The sequence below is a fragment of the Canis aureus genome, chromosome 1 (genome assembly GCF_053574225.1).
Source record: "Canis aureus isolate CA01 chromosome 1, VMU_Caureus_v.1.0, whole genome shotgun sequence".
Lineage (NCBI taxonomy): Eukaryota > Metazoa > Chordata > Mammalia > Carnivora > Canidae > Canis > Canis aureus.
Window position 1 is genome coordinate 116,497,127 of NC_135611.1, and position 19,462 is coordinate 116,516,588.

The following is a 19,462-nucleotide window of genomic DNA, read 5'->3' on the forward strand; positions in this document are numbered from 1 at the left end:
CTTTCAGAAGCCATACACATCAAGCTTTAGTTTTTAGAGCAGATAGTCTCTGTTTTCAGCTACACATAATCAAAGACAGGTAGTTTCTTTGATACAGAAATGAGCTTGAGATAAGGAGTTAAGAGTATTTTCTTTTCTTGTGGCTGTTTTCCTTCATCACCTACTGTGTGTTCAGTGCCAGATTTGGGAACAAATAATTTTTCTCTTTAAAATTTTTAGCAAACAGGGATCCCTGGGTGGCGCAGCGGTTTGGCGCCTGCCTTTGGCCCAGGGCGCGATCCTGGAGACCCGGGATCGAATCCCACGTCGGGCTCCCGGTGCATGGAGCCTGCTTCTCCCTCTGCCTGTGTCTCTGCCTCTCTCTCTCTCTCTCTGTGACTATCATAAATAAATAAACATTTAAAAAAAAATAAAAATAAAATTTTTAGCAAACCTTTTACGGAGATATAAGATATGTACAGAGAGATACATAAATATACAGCTCAAGAAATTGTCACAAAGGGAACATCCACGGGTAATGTATTTAGATCAGAAAACAGGACATTGTAGTACCCTGAAAGCCTTCATGATATGCCTTCCCTGTCACTTCCCTGTCATTCTCCCAGCTTCTAACATCACTGATAAATTTTGCCTGTTTCTTTTTCTTTTTCTTTTTTTTAATTTTGCCTGTTTCTGAACTCTAAAAGGAACATTCGTACCGCTGGGGGTGGGGGGGGTAGGAAGAGGGAGGCACTATGTGGCTGTATGTGAAAAGTTTTAAGTTTGAATCCAGATTATTTCATTTTATTTGTACAACAAACATTTTTCAGATCATTAAATATTCTTTTTTAAAAATTGAGGTATAACATACATACAGTCAAGTATGCTTACCTTAAGGGTACAGCTCAGTGAATTTCTACATTGTGGAAAATCATGTAAATACAACTAAGATCAAGATCAAGGTATACATCATCTCTAGCACCCTGAAGCCTTCTTTACCAATCAGTACCCATTGCCACCTCTAGATCTAATATAATGGACTAATTTTGTCTAGTGTTGAACTTGAGTTAAATGGAATCATAGAAAAAAAATGGAGTCATAGAAATGATCTGAGAGCAAAACATTCATACCATGGGGAAGTTTTGTCTGAAACTTCCCCAAAGCCAAGCACTAGAACAGAATTCTGACCTATAGCCCTGGCTTGGCCATTTGAGATCTCCTGTTTTTTGCTAGTCCCTCTAGAAGTCAAAAACATGCACAGTGAAATGGACCCTATGGGTTTGGCGTGGACTTGGAATAAGGGTCCTGTTAAGGAAGTTAACAAGTTGAGGATGGCTCTTTTCTGTAGATATTTGGAGGAATTGAGATATTTGTAGATATCTCAGAGCCCCCTGGTCAAAATCTCTCATTAGCTTTTTGGAGACTTACCTTTGGCTGCAGAGACCTGAATACAGTAGCTTGAAAGAGTCTTTGTAGAGGCTTCCTGCTCTAGTGCTAAGACACAATGGCTCAGCATATGTAGGATATTCTGAAAGGAGTCTTTCTTAGGGAACCAAGAACATCTGGTAGATTCACTCTGGGGCACAAGAGAATCCCCTGTCCCTCCTATCCAACCTGGCTTATCTGGGAAAGGAGCTAACCTCCTTCTTTGATTCACAGCTTTCCCCATCTTGCTTACCTTTCCAAACATAAGGGATTTTTGTTTTGTTTTTGTTTGTAAGTAATTTCAGACTTAGAAAAGTTACAAGAATAGTACAAAAATTCCTATTACACCCTTCACTCAGATTCTGCAATAGTTAACACTTTCCTATATGTGCAAATAATTTTATTTTCTTGCTATATATATGTGGGTTTTCTTTTTTTTTTTTTTGATCCATTTGATACTTGCAGATATGATGGTCCTTTAACCCTATGTATATTTCCTTATATGACCACAATATAATTATCAAAAGCAGGGAAGTTAACATTGCACATAATCCACAGACTTTACTTAGGTTTTTCCAGTTGCCCCAATAATGTCCTTTATAGAAATTATTTTTTCTGGTTCAGGAATCAAATTCATGATTACGTGTTGCATTTAGTTGTCTTGTCTCTTTAGACTTTGTTAAATTTGGAATATTTTTTCAGTCATTTTTTTCTTCTCGACATTTGGAGAAGTATAGGCCAATTTTTTTTTTTAGGCCAATTTTTAAAAAAGATTTATTTATTTGAGAGAGAGAAAGAGAGCATAACACAAGCGCAAGCAGGGGAAGCAGCAGAGGAAGAAGGAGAAGCAGACTCCCTGCTGAGCAGAGAGCCTGACTTGGAAATCAGTGCCACAACCCTGGGATTCTGACCTGAGCGGATGGTAGATGCTTAACTGAGCTACCCAGGTGCCCCTAGTCTAATTATTTTTATAGGATGTTCTTCAATTTAAGTTTTTCTGATTTTTCTTCATGATTAGAATCATGAAGAAAATACCATAAAAGTGATGTTGTGTTCTCAATGTGCCGTGTTCAGGAGATGCTTGATATCGGTTTCTCACATTGCTTGTAGTGTTAACTTTGATCATTTGGTTAAGGTATGTCCACCAGGGTCCTCCCCTTTGAAATTATGTTGTTTGGTATCTTAGGGAGAAATGTTTTGAGACCATGTAAGTAACCTCAAATTTTCATTCACTAGCATTAGTATCTATTAATGATTCTTGCTCAAATTAATTACTATTATGATTGCCAAATGATAATTTTTCTAATTACATCATTCCTTCTACATTTATCAGTTGAAACTTTCCCTAATCTTCTAAGAATTTATCAGTAAAATATAATGGTGTGGCCTAGTTACATGTAAAATAGAAATTATACATCTGAAATTTACAAAGCTGGTTAAAATGTTGAGTTTGACCGTGAGCCAGAGCTCAAACCTTCTAAATCTTAAAGAAAACATCTTGGGAGATTGACTAGTCATAGAAAAAGAGTTGTCAGATCATGTGATAACTCACACAGACAGGAAACCTCTAGAGTCCTACTCTGGTTCAGGTGGATTTCTGTAGTGCTCTCACAATAAGAGATTGGGAGCCAGAGAAGGAAGAGAAATGAACTGTCAGAAATATGGTAGGATTGTCAAAACCTGATGAAATGATCTATATGTGTTAGAAAATCTAAAACATAAATGGTTTCATTTTCTGTGACTGTAAATCTTACTTTTTAAAAAAAAAATCAAGATGGAAGAGGTCAGATGAGATAATGTGGGATAGTGTCTTCAACTGAGTTATACCAAACTGTGGATAGTTTTCTATGGTTTTGCTTTGTGTCTTAATTAAACATTTAATCAAAGAAGTTAGAAAATGCATGTGAGAAGTGGAAGGAATCAATAAATATAAATATAATAGGAAATTAATGAGTTAAAAAAGAGGAAACTGATAAATCTAATTTTAAAAAATTAATAATATAGATAAATCATAGCAAACTTTACCAAGTCAGAAGGAAATGAACACATACACACACAAGAATTCAAAAAGAATAACCATATCATTAAAAAGTATCTTGGTAAAACTTTAATATATTTGAAAGCTAGGATGCAGAGCATGATTTTCTAGGAATATATGGCTGTACAAAACTCCCATACAAAGAGAAAGAAAACTAAAAGATCAATAGCTGTGTAAGTTTGAACTACTCAAAAAGATTCCTACACACCACTTCCTGCCATCCTACTTCTCTTCTCAAAAAGAAAAAAAAAAAAAAAAGCCAATAACTCAACTATCAGACTTTGATGGGTCAACTGGCAATTTCTTATAGAGCCTTCAAGTGACTTCCAAGTAACATATAATTCTTCAAATAGTTAAACTCTCCCAGGGAATTTATGAAGAAGGAAAGCATGACCACCTTTTTTTATAAAGCCATCATTGTTGCATTGGTTACAAAAAATGGAAAAAATCCTGGACCAACTTTGTGACTATATATGTAAAAGCCTAAAAAAATAGAATAAGTTAATAATGCATTCAAATAATAATGCATTCTGACTACAAGGAAATTCATCCTAAAGATGTAAAGTAAATTCGGTATTAAAGAATTTGTTAGGGGCACCTGGGTGGCTCAGTTGGTTGAGCGTATGCCTTTGCCTCAGGTTGTAATCCCGGGACCCTGGGACCGGGACCCTGGGATCGAACACTGCAATGGGGCTCACTGCTCCAGGAAGGAGCCTGATTCTCCCTCTGCCTGCCACTGCCCCTGTTTGTGTGCGCTCTCTCGCTCTCTGTCTCTGTTATATAAATAAATAAAATCTCTAAAAAAATAAATTTATTAATGAATTTTAGCATATTAGTAAGTCAAAGGAAAAACATCATATAGTTATGCCATAGATGATTTTAAAAAGTGATAAAGTTCAACATTTGTTTTGGATTTAAAAAAATCATAAAACAATACTGTGTTCATACGTTTTAAACACAATAAGAACTCCTTTACCTCAAAAAAAAAAAAGAACTCCTTTACCTCAAATCAAAAGTCAGTATCATACTTAATGACAGAATACAAAGCACTCTCATTCAAGTGAGCAGCCTATTGTGTCCTACTAAGAGTTTACCTTCTAGAGTACTAGTGAGTACAGTAATCAGTGAGGTGAGAGGCATAACATATTTAGAAAAGAGAAGAATAAAGCATTAAGTATTTGGAGATGAAGTAATTACATATCTCCCCCCAACTGCTTGGCCAGAGCTCAAGAAGATTAATTCCAAAATTATTGTAGATATTAAGAAAGTTCAGTAAGGTGGTTTTAAAATGAATATAGGAAAATAGATTGATGACTTTTCAATTTCAGTTAGTAATTATGGGGATGACAACATGCCATTTAGAATAGCAACCCAAAACATAGTTGGCTGCCTAGTAATAAATATAAAAAGAGAATTAGTGTACCTACATGAAGCAAAGTATAAAAATGTCTTGGAATGTAAAAGGAGTCTTGACTAAATGGAGAAGTCTTGATCTTGGATCAAAAGGCTTGATATTTTTCAAATTTTGAAACATTTCCTTAAAAGAATAGACCTGTTTAGTGCTGTGTCAAGCAAAATCTAAGAAGGGTTTTCTTTTTTAGTTAACAAAATAATTCTGCATTTCATACTGAAGATGAAACATTTGAGAATAGCCAGGATATTTCTGAAGAATAAGTAACGTGGAGCAGCGTGCCAGACAAAGTTTTAAAACATGTTGTAGAGCTTCAGGAAATAAAGGCTATGACCCAAGAAGAAGAGCCAATTGAGGGAAAAGCCACTGAGTTCACTATTGTGAATGGGAAGGAGAGATCTATGATCTGTCTGGTTTTAAATTTATGCCTGAGAGCATCCAAATGATGGTGAGTATGTAGTAAAATATTACTTTTGAGGGACTGGTGATACAGATGTGTGAGAATCTGTAGTTAAGAAGAAGTGGTAGCCCTTCGGATAATTGCTATGCTTCTGTAGGGAGACCAACTACATGTTGGTACCACTTACCAATATTTACTTTTCTCCTTCCACCAGGTCCTCCCCAGAGTTGCTCAATGTGGGGAGGACTTGGGGCTGAGGGAGGAAGGGAACCTTGTTTTTCACATTTCTTTCCTTAGAGCTCATGACACCGTGGCTTTGTCTGCTGTACTAGGCCGTGTGTAGATGGGGCCCTCTAGTAGAAAAATAATCTGCTCTTTAATGAAAAAAGAAAAATTACTAAACAATTTTACCTCATTTTTGAAGGAAGTTGAAAAAAAAAGTCTCCTTAATTTTATCATGTGCACCCAATTACTGTTTTTTGCCTTTCATATTTTAGTCTGTGTGATACTATGATTTATAAGAAGAAATGCATATTACTTCTTATAAATACCAAGTACATATTTGGTATTCAGTCCATTTCTGGCATAGATCTCCTGAAACCCTTGGAATTTCCTAAGTGATAAGAGGGATAAAGGGGTTAATTCATAATTCAGCCCCTTTCAACCTTACCTGAGTATGTATTCAATGAGGTAATTCATAGAAAGGCTCTGAGATGGGCTTTTTAATTTTATTTTTTTATCATTTCATTCTTGTTTTCACAGATAAGGAAACTGAGCACCAGGGAGGTAAACTGTTTGGCCTAGATTCCCCTAATTTGGTTAGAGGAATTGTTTGGTTCAAACTTCTGTCTGAGTGATTCTGAGGCTCACAGTCTTTTCAGAAGATCCCCTACCCCAAACCCAGAGCAAGCCATCACTCAGCTCTGTTTTCCTACACAGTGCTCTTCAGGCTTCTTCCTCTTGGGCCTCAGAGAGTATCTGGGAAGGGACTGTTGGATGACTCTTACCATGGGGTCTGTTTATTTTCAGGTTACTTGAGTCCCCTGTACACCTGTGTGGGTCCCACCACCTCGTTGACAGCAGGGCTTCACAGGACCTTGGTCAAGTCTACAGAAGGCCCTGCCTGGGGCTATAGTTGAGGGTGAGTTATGGTTGAGAGATGGAGCTGTGAGGAACTAGCAGGCCAGGTTGAAGACCCTCTGGACTCGGAGAGGGGAACTTGGGACAAGAATCTCTTGGGAAGGAGGAAGCTAGGTTCCGAGACTCTTGCCAGAGCAGAGACCCCTAAGTAACAGGAAATAGCATCATCCCTCAGCCAGAAGCTGAACAAGACTCATTTTGGTGTTGCTCCTTCCAGGGACCCTCCATGGTGGGGGAGAGTTTGGTCCCAAGATTTAGAGAGACAGAAGTGAAGAGGGAAGCAGGGAAGGCCAAGTGAGATAGGCTTGCTTTCTCAAGGGAAGGAGACATTGGTCCAACAGAGTACATTCTGCCATCTTGTAGCCTGGGATGTAGCCAGCCCACTCCCTTACTCTTACTGGTACTTTCCAGACTCTAAGTTGCTCCCTTGTCATTTTTGCCACCTCACCTGGCTTCTGGGAATATGAGGAGTTCACTCCATCCTCACCAAGGAGCAAAAAAGTCCTTGGATTCTCTGAGCAATGGTGGCAGCAGACCTACTATAGCCATAGATTTTTTTAAAATTAAACTTTATTTGGAAAATTTGCAGGGATATTACTGTCAACTTTTATATATCGTTCATTTACATTCACCCAGATAAATGCTTACATGCTCATGCTGTCTCTGTGTATGTATATATATGTCATATTATAAATGTTATTTTTATCCTTTTTTTCTCAAGTATTTGAGAATAAGTTATAGACTTATTCTATACTTCGGTGGGCATTTCCTAAGAACAAGAACATTTTCCTATATATATAGTGCAGTTTTCAAAACCAGGCAGTTAACACACTGATTTAATACCATTACCTAATCCACAGTCCCTATTCAGATGTGAACCAATAATATCATTTCATAGCAACATTTCCTTTTTCATTCCAGAATCCAATTCAGGATCACAGGCTACCTTTAGTTGACATATCCATTTGGTCTCCTTTAATGGGAATCAGTTCCTCAGTTTTTATCCTTCATGAAGTCAACATTTATGAAGAGTATAGGCCACTTATTTTGTGTTACTGTCACTCAACATGATTTTGTCTGATGTTTCTTCATGATTTTCATCCACTGATGCTGCCATCTCATTTAAAGGTGAAGGAAGTGACTCTCCCAGGCCACAAACCTAGATGGTCACAGAGCCAGGGCCAGAACACAGGCTTCCAGCCACACATTCGCTAGCACATTTGCCACACCACCACTCAGCTGGCGTCTTGCAGCCATAAAGACCAGGCTGAGGCTGAGTAGCTAAAGTCCAGGAGGATGAGGGAGGGAGTGTACTCTTTTAAAGAACTGAATGGGCTGGATTAACTGCCCCAGCCTGCTGGGCCCCAGACCTTTCCTGCCAGCTCAGAGCCTGATGGACAGTTCAGTTCTCTCAGAGAACCCTCTCCCCCTTGTAAAGCCCTCCTGTGGCTTCCCTCATGATGAAAAAAGGCAGTAGAACAGTAACTTGTAAATAATGAATTGTGTGTGTGTGCGTTTCAGTTATAGATTAGAATCAGAAACATTCTACCACCCAAATCAAGGCACTAATAACATTTTATTGTATTTCATGCTGAAAGCTTTTCTACACATAGATTTTTTTAAATAATGGGATTGTGGGGAGTTGTTTTTAACTTGAGATGTAATGTGCATAGAGAACAGTGTGTAGCTTAATAATTGTTCCATATGTGCATGCTCACGTAGCCACCACCTAGATTGTAATAGAGAACATTTACAGCACTCTGAAGCCTTCCCCTACCCCTCCCACACAATGCCTAGTCACAGCTATCACATAGGTTAGGGTGGCCTGTTTCTGACTTTCATATACATGAAATTCAAACAGTAGATCATACTTTTTTAAAACTACTTTTTTGACTTACTGGTATAGCTAAAATAATAATTTTAACAAATAATAATAACATAATAATAAACAAAAATAATTTATGTATTATTTAAACAGAGTATTTTACCTAACATTCAAGGAAATCACTTTTTAAATTTCTTCTATAGAAGAGACAGGAATCTAAGTAGTTAATCTTAACACCATTAAGACAAATTCGTTATTATATCATGTGAACAGGATGTTCCTGGAAATGTTCCATATCCTGATGGCGTGGGGGTTAGTTATGTGGGCGAATGAATACATTCGTCAAAACTCATTGAAGTATACAATTAAACTGGATTCATTTATTATATGTAAATTATACCTCGATAAAGAAAAAGATATTCTTTTTTTTTTTTTTCTTTTTTTTTTTTTTTTAATTTATTTATGATAGTCACACAGAGAGAAAGAGAGGCAGAGACACAGGCAGAGGGAGAAGCAGGCTCCATGCACCGGGATCGCGCCCTGGGCCAAAGGCAGGCACCAAACCGCTGCGCCACCCAGGGATCCCAGAAAAAGATATTCTTAAAGGCATAATAAGCTCACTGCTCAGTCCTGATAGCTAAATGCCTATTTTACACTAACTTTGCTGTATGAGCCATGCTTTCTGACCTATACAATATTTCAAAGCATTTTGATATGAGCCATGCTTTCTGACCTATACAGTATTTCTTTTTTTTTTTTTTAATTTTTATTTATTTATAATAGTCATCCAGAGAGAGAGAGAGGCAGAGACATAGGCAGAGGGAGAAGCAGGCTCCATGCACCGGGAGCCCGACGTGGGATTCAATCCCGGGTCTCCAGGATCGTGCCCTGGGCCAAAGGCAGGCACTAAACTGCTGTGCCACCCAGGGTTCCCCCTATACAGTATTTCAAAGCATTTTGATGGTGGATATTCATTGTTCACTGAGAAAAGTAAATCATTAACTCATTTAGTACTAGTGTTAAGAATTTTTCCATATGTGTATCCTCATGTACCGACCACCCAGATCATGACAGAGAATATTTCCAGCACTTTAGAATCATTTCCTTTTTCAAAAGATGATTTGTAAAAAACAAAACCAAACAAAAGATGATTTGTCAGTAGATTAGTGAGAAAAGGCTTCTGTAAAACAAAGCTAGAAGAATGTATTCATTTTGAAAGAGTTTTTTCCCCTTGAATCTGGTGTCTTCTGTTAATCACTAAACTAACTGGAAGCTTTTGATAGGGCCATTTTTCCAAAATGGTTGAACCAAATTACAATCCCAGGAGCCATGCATGAGAGCCCTTGTAGTTCCTAAGTGTGGATTTTTAATTCCAGGCTATAGATTAATGGCACAGTATTTTCAGAACTCTTTATTAGGTTTCTCACTTCTGTGGTCGGGAAACCTGAACATTCTTTATTAATAATGTTTTGTATCAATTTAGTTCAACATTTCCTAATGTATGGATGTTTTGGAAATTGAAAGCCTCCATGTTCTAGTAGTCTGATTTAATTACAGTGCCAGTTAATTTAAGAGAAGAAAGTTAATATTGTGATTTTTGATTTTCACTGCAAATTCACAGCTTTTATAGACTAAAAGTTTGTGAACAACATGTGCGTTCATATGGAATTACTGGACCATGAAGTATTGATGTTTAGCTTTGGTAGATATGGCCAGTTTGCTCTTACCACTCCTCCTGGCATGGTTGGAACCTTGAGGCTGGCTCCTCCCCCCCTTTGCCAAGACCCATCACTGAAGAAGTGTCGTAGTTTTCTGGCACTCAGGATTACAGAGGTGCTTCTTGTGTTCTTTGCCCCAGATGTGGACTCAGCTGTTTTCCAAGGAGCTTTAGTTCCTTTTTAGGGAAATCAGTGAAAGAGATCAGAATCTGGGCACTAGCCGATTTTTTGTGAAACAGCTACAAAAGATTCAGGTTTTAAAATCATGAGTTATCCCATTGATGATTTTTCCGTTAAACATTCAAGTACATCATAAAATATTTACACTCTTAAACCATGATCTGCTCTTTTCAATTTAAGCCATGTAGTTATCTCTTTAAACATCTTAAAAATAACTGTCATTTGTTCTCATCTGTTGAAAATTATTATTATTATTTTTTTAAGATTTTATTTATCCATTCATGAAAGACTCAGAGAGAGAGGCAGAGACACAGGCAGAGAGAGAAGCAGACTCCATGCAGGGAGCCTGATGTGGGACTCGATCCCGGGACCCCAGGATCACACCTTGGGCCGAAGGCAGGTGCTAAACCTCTGAGCCACCCAGGGATTCCCCTTAACAACACTTAATATGTTGGATGAATAACAAGGTGTACCCTTTCAGTAATCATTTGTACCACAATGTAAATAACTGTTAGTTTTACTAATGTTATGTGGTCATTTTATTTTGCTTTGAGTTCTTTGTAGTAAGTTACAAAAGCCCTTTTTCAGTATATACTTTTCTTTTAAATGATAATATAATTTATTAGAAAAGCATCCCAAATATAGGATTTCATCAGCACTGATAGGTGAACATGTACAACTTTAAAAGTAAACGAAGAGGCAAATCCCAAGCATTTTGCCTTCAAGAGAAAATGTATTGTTCTGCAGAGGTGATCCCTCTCAGAGCATGAATGTGGATCCATTTTTCTGGGGCCAGTTATTTGTTTTAAGATTTTGTTTGTTTGTTTGTTTGTTTGTTTTTTAAAGATTGTATTTATTTCTTCATAAGAGACACAGAAAGAGAGAGGCAGAGACATAGGGAGAGGGAGAAGCAGGCTCCATGGAGGGAGCCCAATGTAGGACTCGATCCCAGTATTCCAGGATCACGCCCTGGGCTGAAGGCAGACGCGGTTAACCGCTGAGCCACCCAGGAATCCCAAGGATTTTGGTTTTTAAATAAATTTTCACTTCTTACTCAGCAGCTTTTACTTCTTCGGAGGTCTGTTTTATGCATCCATCTTCTGAATTGAATGGCACCATTTTTTTTTTTCTTCTATCACAGTGATTTAAAGGATAGGTTTTTGTACAAGATTTATGTAGAGACTTTGCAAGTTCTGAGATGGGCCTGGTCCCTCACAACTCTGTTCTCTCTTTCTCCATCTTCTTCCCCCCAGTCTCTGTCTTCACAGGACTCAAATCTTTTTCCAAGAACAGCAGAAAATGATTGAGTACCAGGTAAGTGTGACGTAAAGTAGCCAAAGTTCCCTTCTTGGGAAAGTGTTCTAGAAAAAATATGTGCATTCAAGCATATGTACTTTATCGCAGGCTGGGTTCTCAGAAAACAGACTTGGGGATGGAGATTTGCACACATGCAGTTTACTAGGGAGACCTATAAGGAGTGAAGGAAGCAGGATTAGGCAGAGGGCGTTAAACAGAGGCACGAGCTGACTTTACCACATGCTTTAGAGCTGGGATGGCTCTTGCCATTTTCCTGAATAGAGGAAGGAGACTTTTATATTCTGAAATCAACCAGTCATTGGTTGTAGGCTGCCCCATGGAGGGGACATAAGCTTGATGGGTAGCTGCCTTTGACCCAGGGCTCTTTGCAAAAGGTCTCAAGCCTGCAGTAGCCAGTCTTCTCCTAGTAGCTGGGAGATATACCTCAGTTCCTCAGGGGGATTTGGGTGGAACACCACATCTTCTATCTACACGTAGATACAATGGCAAGACCTTTGTTATACATACTAATCTACCCTTTTTTTTTCTTCAATTAAAATATTCTAGAGATTGTACATGTTAGTACTTGGGACCACACCATTTTTTTTTTAACAAGGTACATAACGCTCCATCACACACATGGAATATGACTGATTTAACCAGTCCTTCATTTTATAACATTCAGGTAATTTCCAAATTTGATATTACAAGGAATGATGCAAGGAACCTTCTTTGTTGGAATACAGATGTACAAAACAGTCCAACAAGAGTCATTAATTGACAACAACAACAACAACAACAACAAAAAAAAGAGTCATTAATTGTGGTCTTCCTGGTAGCCCAGCAAAAAGGCAAACACAACCCATGATTTGCATTGGCCATAGGATAGAAGCATGCTGTTATTTCTAAGAGAAAACTAGCTTTTCAAGGCAGTTTCTAAAGACATTTCCCAGAGGGGTCTTCTTATGGCTGTAGTAGAGGAACACTGCTGCTAACCATGTGGTCGCAGGACATGGGCTTCTCCTGGGAGCTTGTTAGACATACAGAATGTCTAGACCTAGACCCCGGACCTGCTCAAATCAGGTTATTTGAGGGTGGAGCCTGGAGATCTGTGTTGAACAAGCTCTCTGTGGTCCTTATGCTCTTGTAAGTGTGAGAAGCACTAGCATAGAGGACAGAAATCTAAACGATAATGAACAAATGCAGAAGCATGTTTTCTACAGTGGTTCAGCTCTTCCCTTGGAGTTGAGTGTTAGCCCCACAGAACTCTGGGGTTTTGAAGTGACCAAAAGCATCATGCCTTAGCTTCCCAATGATGAGATAGTGTTTTCATCTGTATGAGAGTTACAGGAAGTTCCAACTTCTCTATGCTTTGCAGCCCATATATGTAATGGAATAAAATGCTAAGTTAGAAGAAGGTGAAAACACAAATGTTATTTATTTTTGAAGGGAGCAGCAGACAAGAAGCTTCCTCCATTTGTATGGAAGTCCTGATTTTGATCCAGGGTATCTGTGTCCTTGAGCTAGACTGAGGAACAGAAGAGCTGTCTATTATTTAAGTTACTATCATTCCCTTAACTATCTTTATTAGTTTGGCAGCAAACTGAACATCTTATTCCCTACCAAGTCTCAGTGTGAAGTGTTCCCAATTCCCCTTACCTTCCTCACCATCTTTTTTTTTTTTTTTTTAAGATTTTATTTACTTATTCATAGAGGTGCAGAGAGAGAGATAGAGAGAGGCAGAGACACAGGCAGAGGGAGAAGCAGGCTCCATGCAGAGAGCCCGACCCTCACCATCTTAAGATGATGGAGGGCCCTGTGTCTTGATGAGACTCCCCCTTAGCCCCTGGGTTCTTGTATTTCCACCTCTTTGGAGCCCTCCCTCCAGCAAGGACATCTTTTTCTGGAGACCCATCCTCTCCCCTTTCCCAGATCTCTTCCCTTGTCCCTACAACCATTGTCAGTGCCTCCAGCGCTAGAAACCGTCACCACTTCCAAACCACAAAGTCCTTTCCTTTTCCTTTCTCCCCTAACCTCCTTCATCTCCTGCAGTGACTTCTGATCTTCATGTTTCCATATCCTGTTTCTTACTCTTTCTTTCTTTTTTTTTTTTTTTAAGATTTTATTTATTCATTCATGAGAGACACAGAGAGGAGAGAGGCAGGCTCCATGCAGGGAGCCCGACGCAGGACTCGATCCTGGGACTCCAGGATTACATCCTGGGCCGAAGGCGGGCGCTAAACCGCTGAGCCACCCAGGGATCCCCTTCTTACTTTTTCTTGAGTCTAACGTCTTCTCTCCCCACTTTACTAAGACTATTCTGGCCAACATCCCAGGTGACTTTGCTGAGGCTGAAATAAGAAGATGCTTTTTGATTGTTCTGCTAAGTTAGACTGTACCTTTCGCCCCTTCTTCTGTGTTCAATGCAACAGCATATACTGGGTAGGAGCACAGACTTAGAACTAGACTACTGAGTTTGAATTCCAGTCCTTACCATCTGTATGACCTTGCACAAGTCTTGGGACTTCTTTGTGCCCCAGTTTCCCATCTCAGGAGATGGTACCATACCACTGGGCAAGCCAGAAGCCTGAGATTTGTCCTTGACTTCTCCCCATCTTCCCCCCTCATACTCAGTCACTTAGTCATGCTAATTTTACAACCTTAATGTTTCTTCGATCTCTTTCCTCTTCATCCCTGTGTTTGGTGAAAATGGCATGGCCTTTTGGGTACCAAATTACATCTTTTCTATTTTGTTATGTTCTGTCACATCCAATCCCATCCCATCCCATCCCACTCCAATTAGCTGTATTTGGGAAATACCTACCCAGAGCCTGTCAACTGAGCCAGGCCCCATGCTCTGTAATAAAAGCCTGATTGTTCTCTCCACTATCATGGTATGTTATTCTGGCATCAGAGAGTATATCTGGTTGGTATCTCCTATACATGGTCTTTGTATGGGTCTTAGGGTCTCATGTGCCAGCATCTGTGGCTTTACTCTGGTTTGGGTCCTGCCTTCAGGTTCATCTGCTTAGGCCACTGCTCAGGTGCCACTGAAAGACCCCACATTTTTCAAAGAGATGTACCAGCCTCCCCTGAGGTTGACCTGATGCCTGTGACCCAAAGCCCCCACCAGAAATCACATTACTAGACTATCTCATGTGGCCCAAGGCTCCTAGGTAGACAAAGACAGACATATCAAGCAGAACATTCCAGGGGCTTAGAGAATAACTCTCAGGAGCTGAGTGTAAAGATGAGACCTCTCTTTGGGCAAGGTTCAATTCTTTACAGTCACTTGAAGATCTATCGTAGGTACTGTTTCCTCTACTCACAGGAATAGGGGAGTTTTTTCCTCTATACCAAGTAATTCTCCAATTCTCTAATTCTTTGTGGACACCAACTGGGTGTCCTACAACTTAGTTCAACTTGGAGTTAGCACAAACCCTATGAATTAGGGACTCAGTCTCACAAGACTGTTTCCCCTTCAGATACTAATTGTAAATCCTAGATTGTCACCTGGACTTCTAACTTCTAGCTATAAATTGGGGGTTCCTATGACCCCCTCTTCAGTTCTGAAAATATACTATAATCACTCACAGAACTCTGGGAGACACTTTTCTCACTATTACAGGTTTATTATAAAGGATACAAATGAAAAGCCGGATGACAAGGTACAGAATGGTCCTGAGCACATGAACTTCTGTGTGGAGTTTAGGGTGTGCATCTCCCCAGATGTATTCACCAACCTGGAAGCTCTTGAGTTTTTCATGAGATTTTCTTTCTTTATTTTTTAAAGGTTCACAGAAGGGGATCCCTGGGTGGTGCAGCAGTTTGGCGCCTGCCTTTGGCCCAGGGCGCGGTCCTGGAGACCCGGGATCGAGTCCCACGTCGGGCTCCCGGTGCATGGAGCCTGCTTCTCCCTCTGCCTGTGTCTCTGCCTCTCTCTCTCTCTGTGTGACTATCATAAATAAAATTAAAAAATTAAAAAAAAATAAAGGTTCACAGAACTTTCTTCAATTTATTGTTTTTTAAGATATTTATTTATTTATTTATTCATGAGAGACAGGGAGAGAGAGAGAGAGGCAGAGGCACAGACAGAGGGAGAAGCAGGCTCCACGCAAGGAGTCTGATGTGGCACTGGATCCTGGGATTCTGGGATCACGCCCTGAGCCAAAGGCAGATGCCCAACCGCTGAGTCACCCAGGTGTCCCTCATGAGATTTTCATTATTTAGGCATTGTTGATTGAATCATTGATTGGTAATTATTCAATCTCTGGTACCGCCCACCCACCCCAGTGGCTGGGTGGTAGGGAAGGATGCTGGAAGTTCCAACCCTCTAATCACATTGGTTAGTTTCTCTGATGACCAGACCCCTCCTTGTCATTAGCATAAATTCTTATTTTGTTGACTGGGGCTTGTTAGGAATAACAAAAGACACTCCTATTACCACTATTACAAAGTTACAAGGGTTTAAGAAGCTCTGTTCCAGGAACCAGGATGGAAGGCAAAATGTATATTTCTTAATGTATCACAATATCACAGGCATCCTCAGGTTAGTACCTGTGGGTCCTTCTCTGGATCTATAGCTATCTATTAGTGTCCATTGGAGCTCTGGCCTGGGCACTTTGCTCATCCTGTCTCCCTGCAGAGAAATCCCACACTGACAATGTTAGCTACCACTTCTCTGCTGGTGGTTCCCAGAGCTTTAGCTCCCTTCCTGATCTTGCTCTTGATACAAGACTCATATGTCCATCCTGCTGCCTGCTAAGTGTCTCCACCCATGTGTCCCTACATGTCTAACAACACCTCCTCTTTGCTTCTGCTGTTTGGTTCTTATGTCTGATTTACCACCACCATCACCCAGTTGGCTTTGAGAGAGTTGGGTGTTACTGTTACCCCTCTTTTACTCCCCACACCCAGTTAAAGTGCAGACTCTGCTCTTCTTTACAATGATCCTTTGCTGTCTCACTGTTACTGTCTCACCTGTGAACACGGTCTTCCACCTGCTATTATTCCACCGCGTTATTACACTCTTTACCTCTCCCCAGGTCACCTACCACATTTCTCTCTGTATCCATTCACTTTCAAATTATGTGTGAGTTCTGTATCTCTTACAGGTGTCGCTTTTTTATCCAGCCTAACAATCTCTGCCTTTTGGAGTGTTCAGTCATAGATTAACTTATGTTATAATTTACTGTCATTTAATATGAATATAATTATTGGTATGGTTGGACTTCTATATATCTTTTTAGTATTTGGTTTTCTGTTTGTCCCATGTGCTTTTGTTCCTTTATTTTTTCTCTTATGTGTGTGTTTGTGTGGATTAAATGAGTATTTTTGGAATTCATTTACTTCAGTACACCTCTGCACCATGATTTTAGTGGTTACTCTAGGGATACAATATCTGTCCTTAACTCTGCAGTCTGCTTAGAATTACCACTGTACCACTTGACATGGAGTGCAAGAAACTCACCACATGCCTCATAGAATGTGCTTTCTATACATATCTTCCCCTGATTTTCCATTGTCTTAAAATCCATCATCTCATCACTCTCATCAGTCCCCTGTATACTCCTGTTACTAAGAGCCTCGCAGCCCATAAAGTCACTGTTCTCCATTCCCGTGTTCATGCTACTCCCGCTGCAAGGATTACAGCTTCTCCATCTTTCTATAGAGAAGACTCAGCTTCAATATCCCCCAGCTCTGACACCTTGCTAGACCTTGAAACATTTAATGGACCATTCACACTTTTCTACATGCTGTAACCTAGATGTCCTGCCACCATAGCTCTTATACTTTCAGCTAGATGGCTTTACATATTGCTTTCTTGCCAGGCTGTGAGAGCTTGAGTTAGGAACCATCCATGACTATGTCTCCAGCAACCCTCACTAGGGTACACAGAACAAGTCTTCTTCCCCCCCCCCCCCACAAGTCTTCTTTAATTAATATATGTTGACTCAAAGTGTATATGAGAGTGGGTTCCAATGTGATTGTTATTTTTCCTACCATATAAAGCCCAAAGCCAGGAATGTAAGAGGCATTCTAGATAGATAAATGATCATGATAAACTCTGACCTAGGAGCATAAACACTCTATACCATCCACCTCTGGCTGCATTTTTCCCATGTGACTTAATGTCATTTCGTCTTCAGCAGAGACCTGTGTCATTCAAAGATGTGGTAGTGGGCTTCACTCAAGAGGAGTGGTACAGGCTGAATCCTGCCCAGAGGGCGCTGTACCGGGATGTGATGTTGGAGACCTACAGCAACCTTGTCTCAGTGGGTAAGAACAGCTCCGCCACACAATCTAGATTATGCTTGAATAATCCTTCCTTTTTCAGTTGCTAAAATTAACTGAGGTACCTAGAGCATTTGTAGTACCATATACTTCCTATGTGCCAGACACTATTTCAGCCACTTTTAAAATATTAACTTATTTGAATTCTCCTAAAAGCCTTACAAGGTAGGTACTATTGGTACCATTATTTTCCACATTTGGAAACAGAGACACACTTTGGAATTCATTGTGAAGGTGAAGATAGGTGAAGTAACTTGCCCAGTGTCACTCACCTAAATCCAGAGTAGGATTTGAACCCCAGCAGTCTGGCTGCACAGTCCACTTTCCTAACTCTTACACTGTGCTGCCTTAGTGAGTTTGGCTTGAGGTTCAGTGGTCCTGAATTACTAATTCCTTTTGGGTTCTGGATGAGGTGTGTGTACAGTCTTCTCCCAAGTACAATGTCTGTTGTGCAGCCTTTAATGCTGCCTGAGTGGCCCTGAAGACCAAGGAGCTCAGCCCAAGGCCTGGATCATTTCCCTGGAACAGGTTATGAAGGCACTAAACCATATGTGATCCTCAAGCTGGAGCAGGAAGAAGCACCATGGATTTGTGAGGCAGCATGCTCAGGCTGCCACTGTCAGGGTGAGTATAAATGTAGCAAAAGAGGCACTTTTAGAGGCTAGCACCTTTTGGATTTCATTCAGAGTCCAGTTCTCAAAAGCCTTAGAGCTTTGCAGGCAACTGGAGACATTTCTCGGAGAGCTTTAGCTTTCTTGATGACCCTTCAAAATCCATGCACCCCACCTCCTTATCCAGATGTTCCTTCTCCTTCTCATCTTACCTCTCCTGTGTTCTTGTTCCATTGCCCTTTCTCTAGAATCTTTGGCCTCTCTTAAAGTTATCAGTAAACCTTCTCTTTCACATTCAGGCATTCTTACAAGTAAGTTTCTGTTGTTCTCCCACTCCTGTTGGTTCCTTCCTATCTCCTGTTCTCACAGTTTCCAAGTAAAATGCCCTAGACCTGCCTGCCGTACCCACACTTTCACTTCCCATTCTTTCCTTAATCCCTTAGTTATCCCTAAGTCCTTTAGTTTCCTTAAGTCCAAGAGGAGGAAGTACTGAATTTCAGGTAACCTGGGCAGGAAAGCAGATGACTAAGCTTGGCCCATCTTAACCACATTCATTTAACATTCAGAATAATTTCCTCTCCCATAAGCTCTGTAAAATATCCCAACAATACTCATGGTACTCCAAGTGTTGGTAACCTACTCTTAAGGATGCCCATGAACTTCCTACTTTTCCACAAGTCATGGACTTAGCAAGAAGAATCATTGCTATCTCTTCCCACATCTGTTAGTGCCACTTATGCTCCATGTTGTAATCACATAATTGAATTAAAGATGAACCCCAAAGACATTCAAGTCATTTTCCTGCTTCTCCCCAAAATGATGTCTCTGAAATTACCACCATTCACCTTCCATCCACTTTGGTTGTAATAGTAGTAGAAGCAAAGCACTAGAATTATTGGTGAACACTCAGTTTGTGCTCACTCTATGCCAGATTTGTTCTCAACCATTTACATACATCCTTTTATTCAGTCCTTACAACACCTGTGAGCTATCCAGCCTTTGTTACTCCATATACAAATGAAACAATCACAGAAATGTTAGGAAACTTATCTAAGAACATATAGCAAACTAAGGGACCGAACAGAGATTTGAGCCCATGTGGTCTGGTTTCAGAACAAGTACTCTTAACCATCACACTCTGGTGC

General features: G+C 40.0%; 1 protein-coding gene across 11 annotated transcripts in view; it reads left to right on the forward strand.

Moving 5' to 3' along the window:
• ZNF793 (zinc finger protein 793) overlaps nucleotides 1-19,462 on the forward strand; it is a 40,086-nt gene that overhangs the window by 6,995 nt on the left and 13,629 nt on the right. For 5 of the 11 annotated variants that reach the window (XM_077910174.1, XM_077909411.1, XM_077909485.1 and 2 more), the window contains 3 exons: nucleotides 11,370-11,430; nucleotides 17,562-17,691; nucleotides 18,235-18,330. In XM_077910174.1, the coding sequence (XP_077766300.1) occupies nucleotides 11,416-11,430; nucleotides 17,562-17,691; nucleotides 18,235-18,330 (241 nt within the window). In that variant the 5' untranslated portion in view covers nucleotides 11,370-11,415. Of the gene's footprint in view, nucleotides 1-5,043; nucleotides 5,302-6,282; nucleotides 6,395-11,369; nucleotides 11,431-17,561; nucleotides 17,692-18,234; nucleotides 18,331-19,462 lie in introns of all 11 variants that reach the window. The other 6 variants (XM_077909642.1, XM_077909566.1, XM_077909931.1 and 3 more) reach the window with 6 other exon arrangements.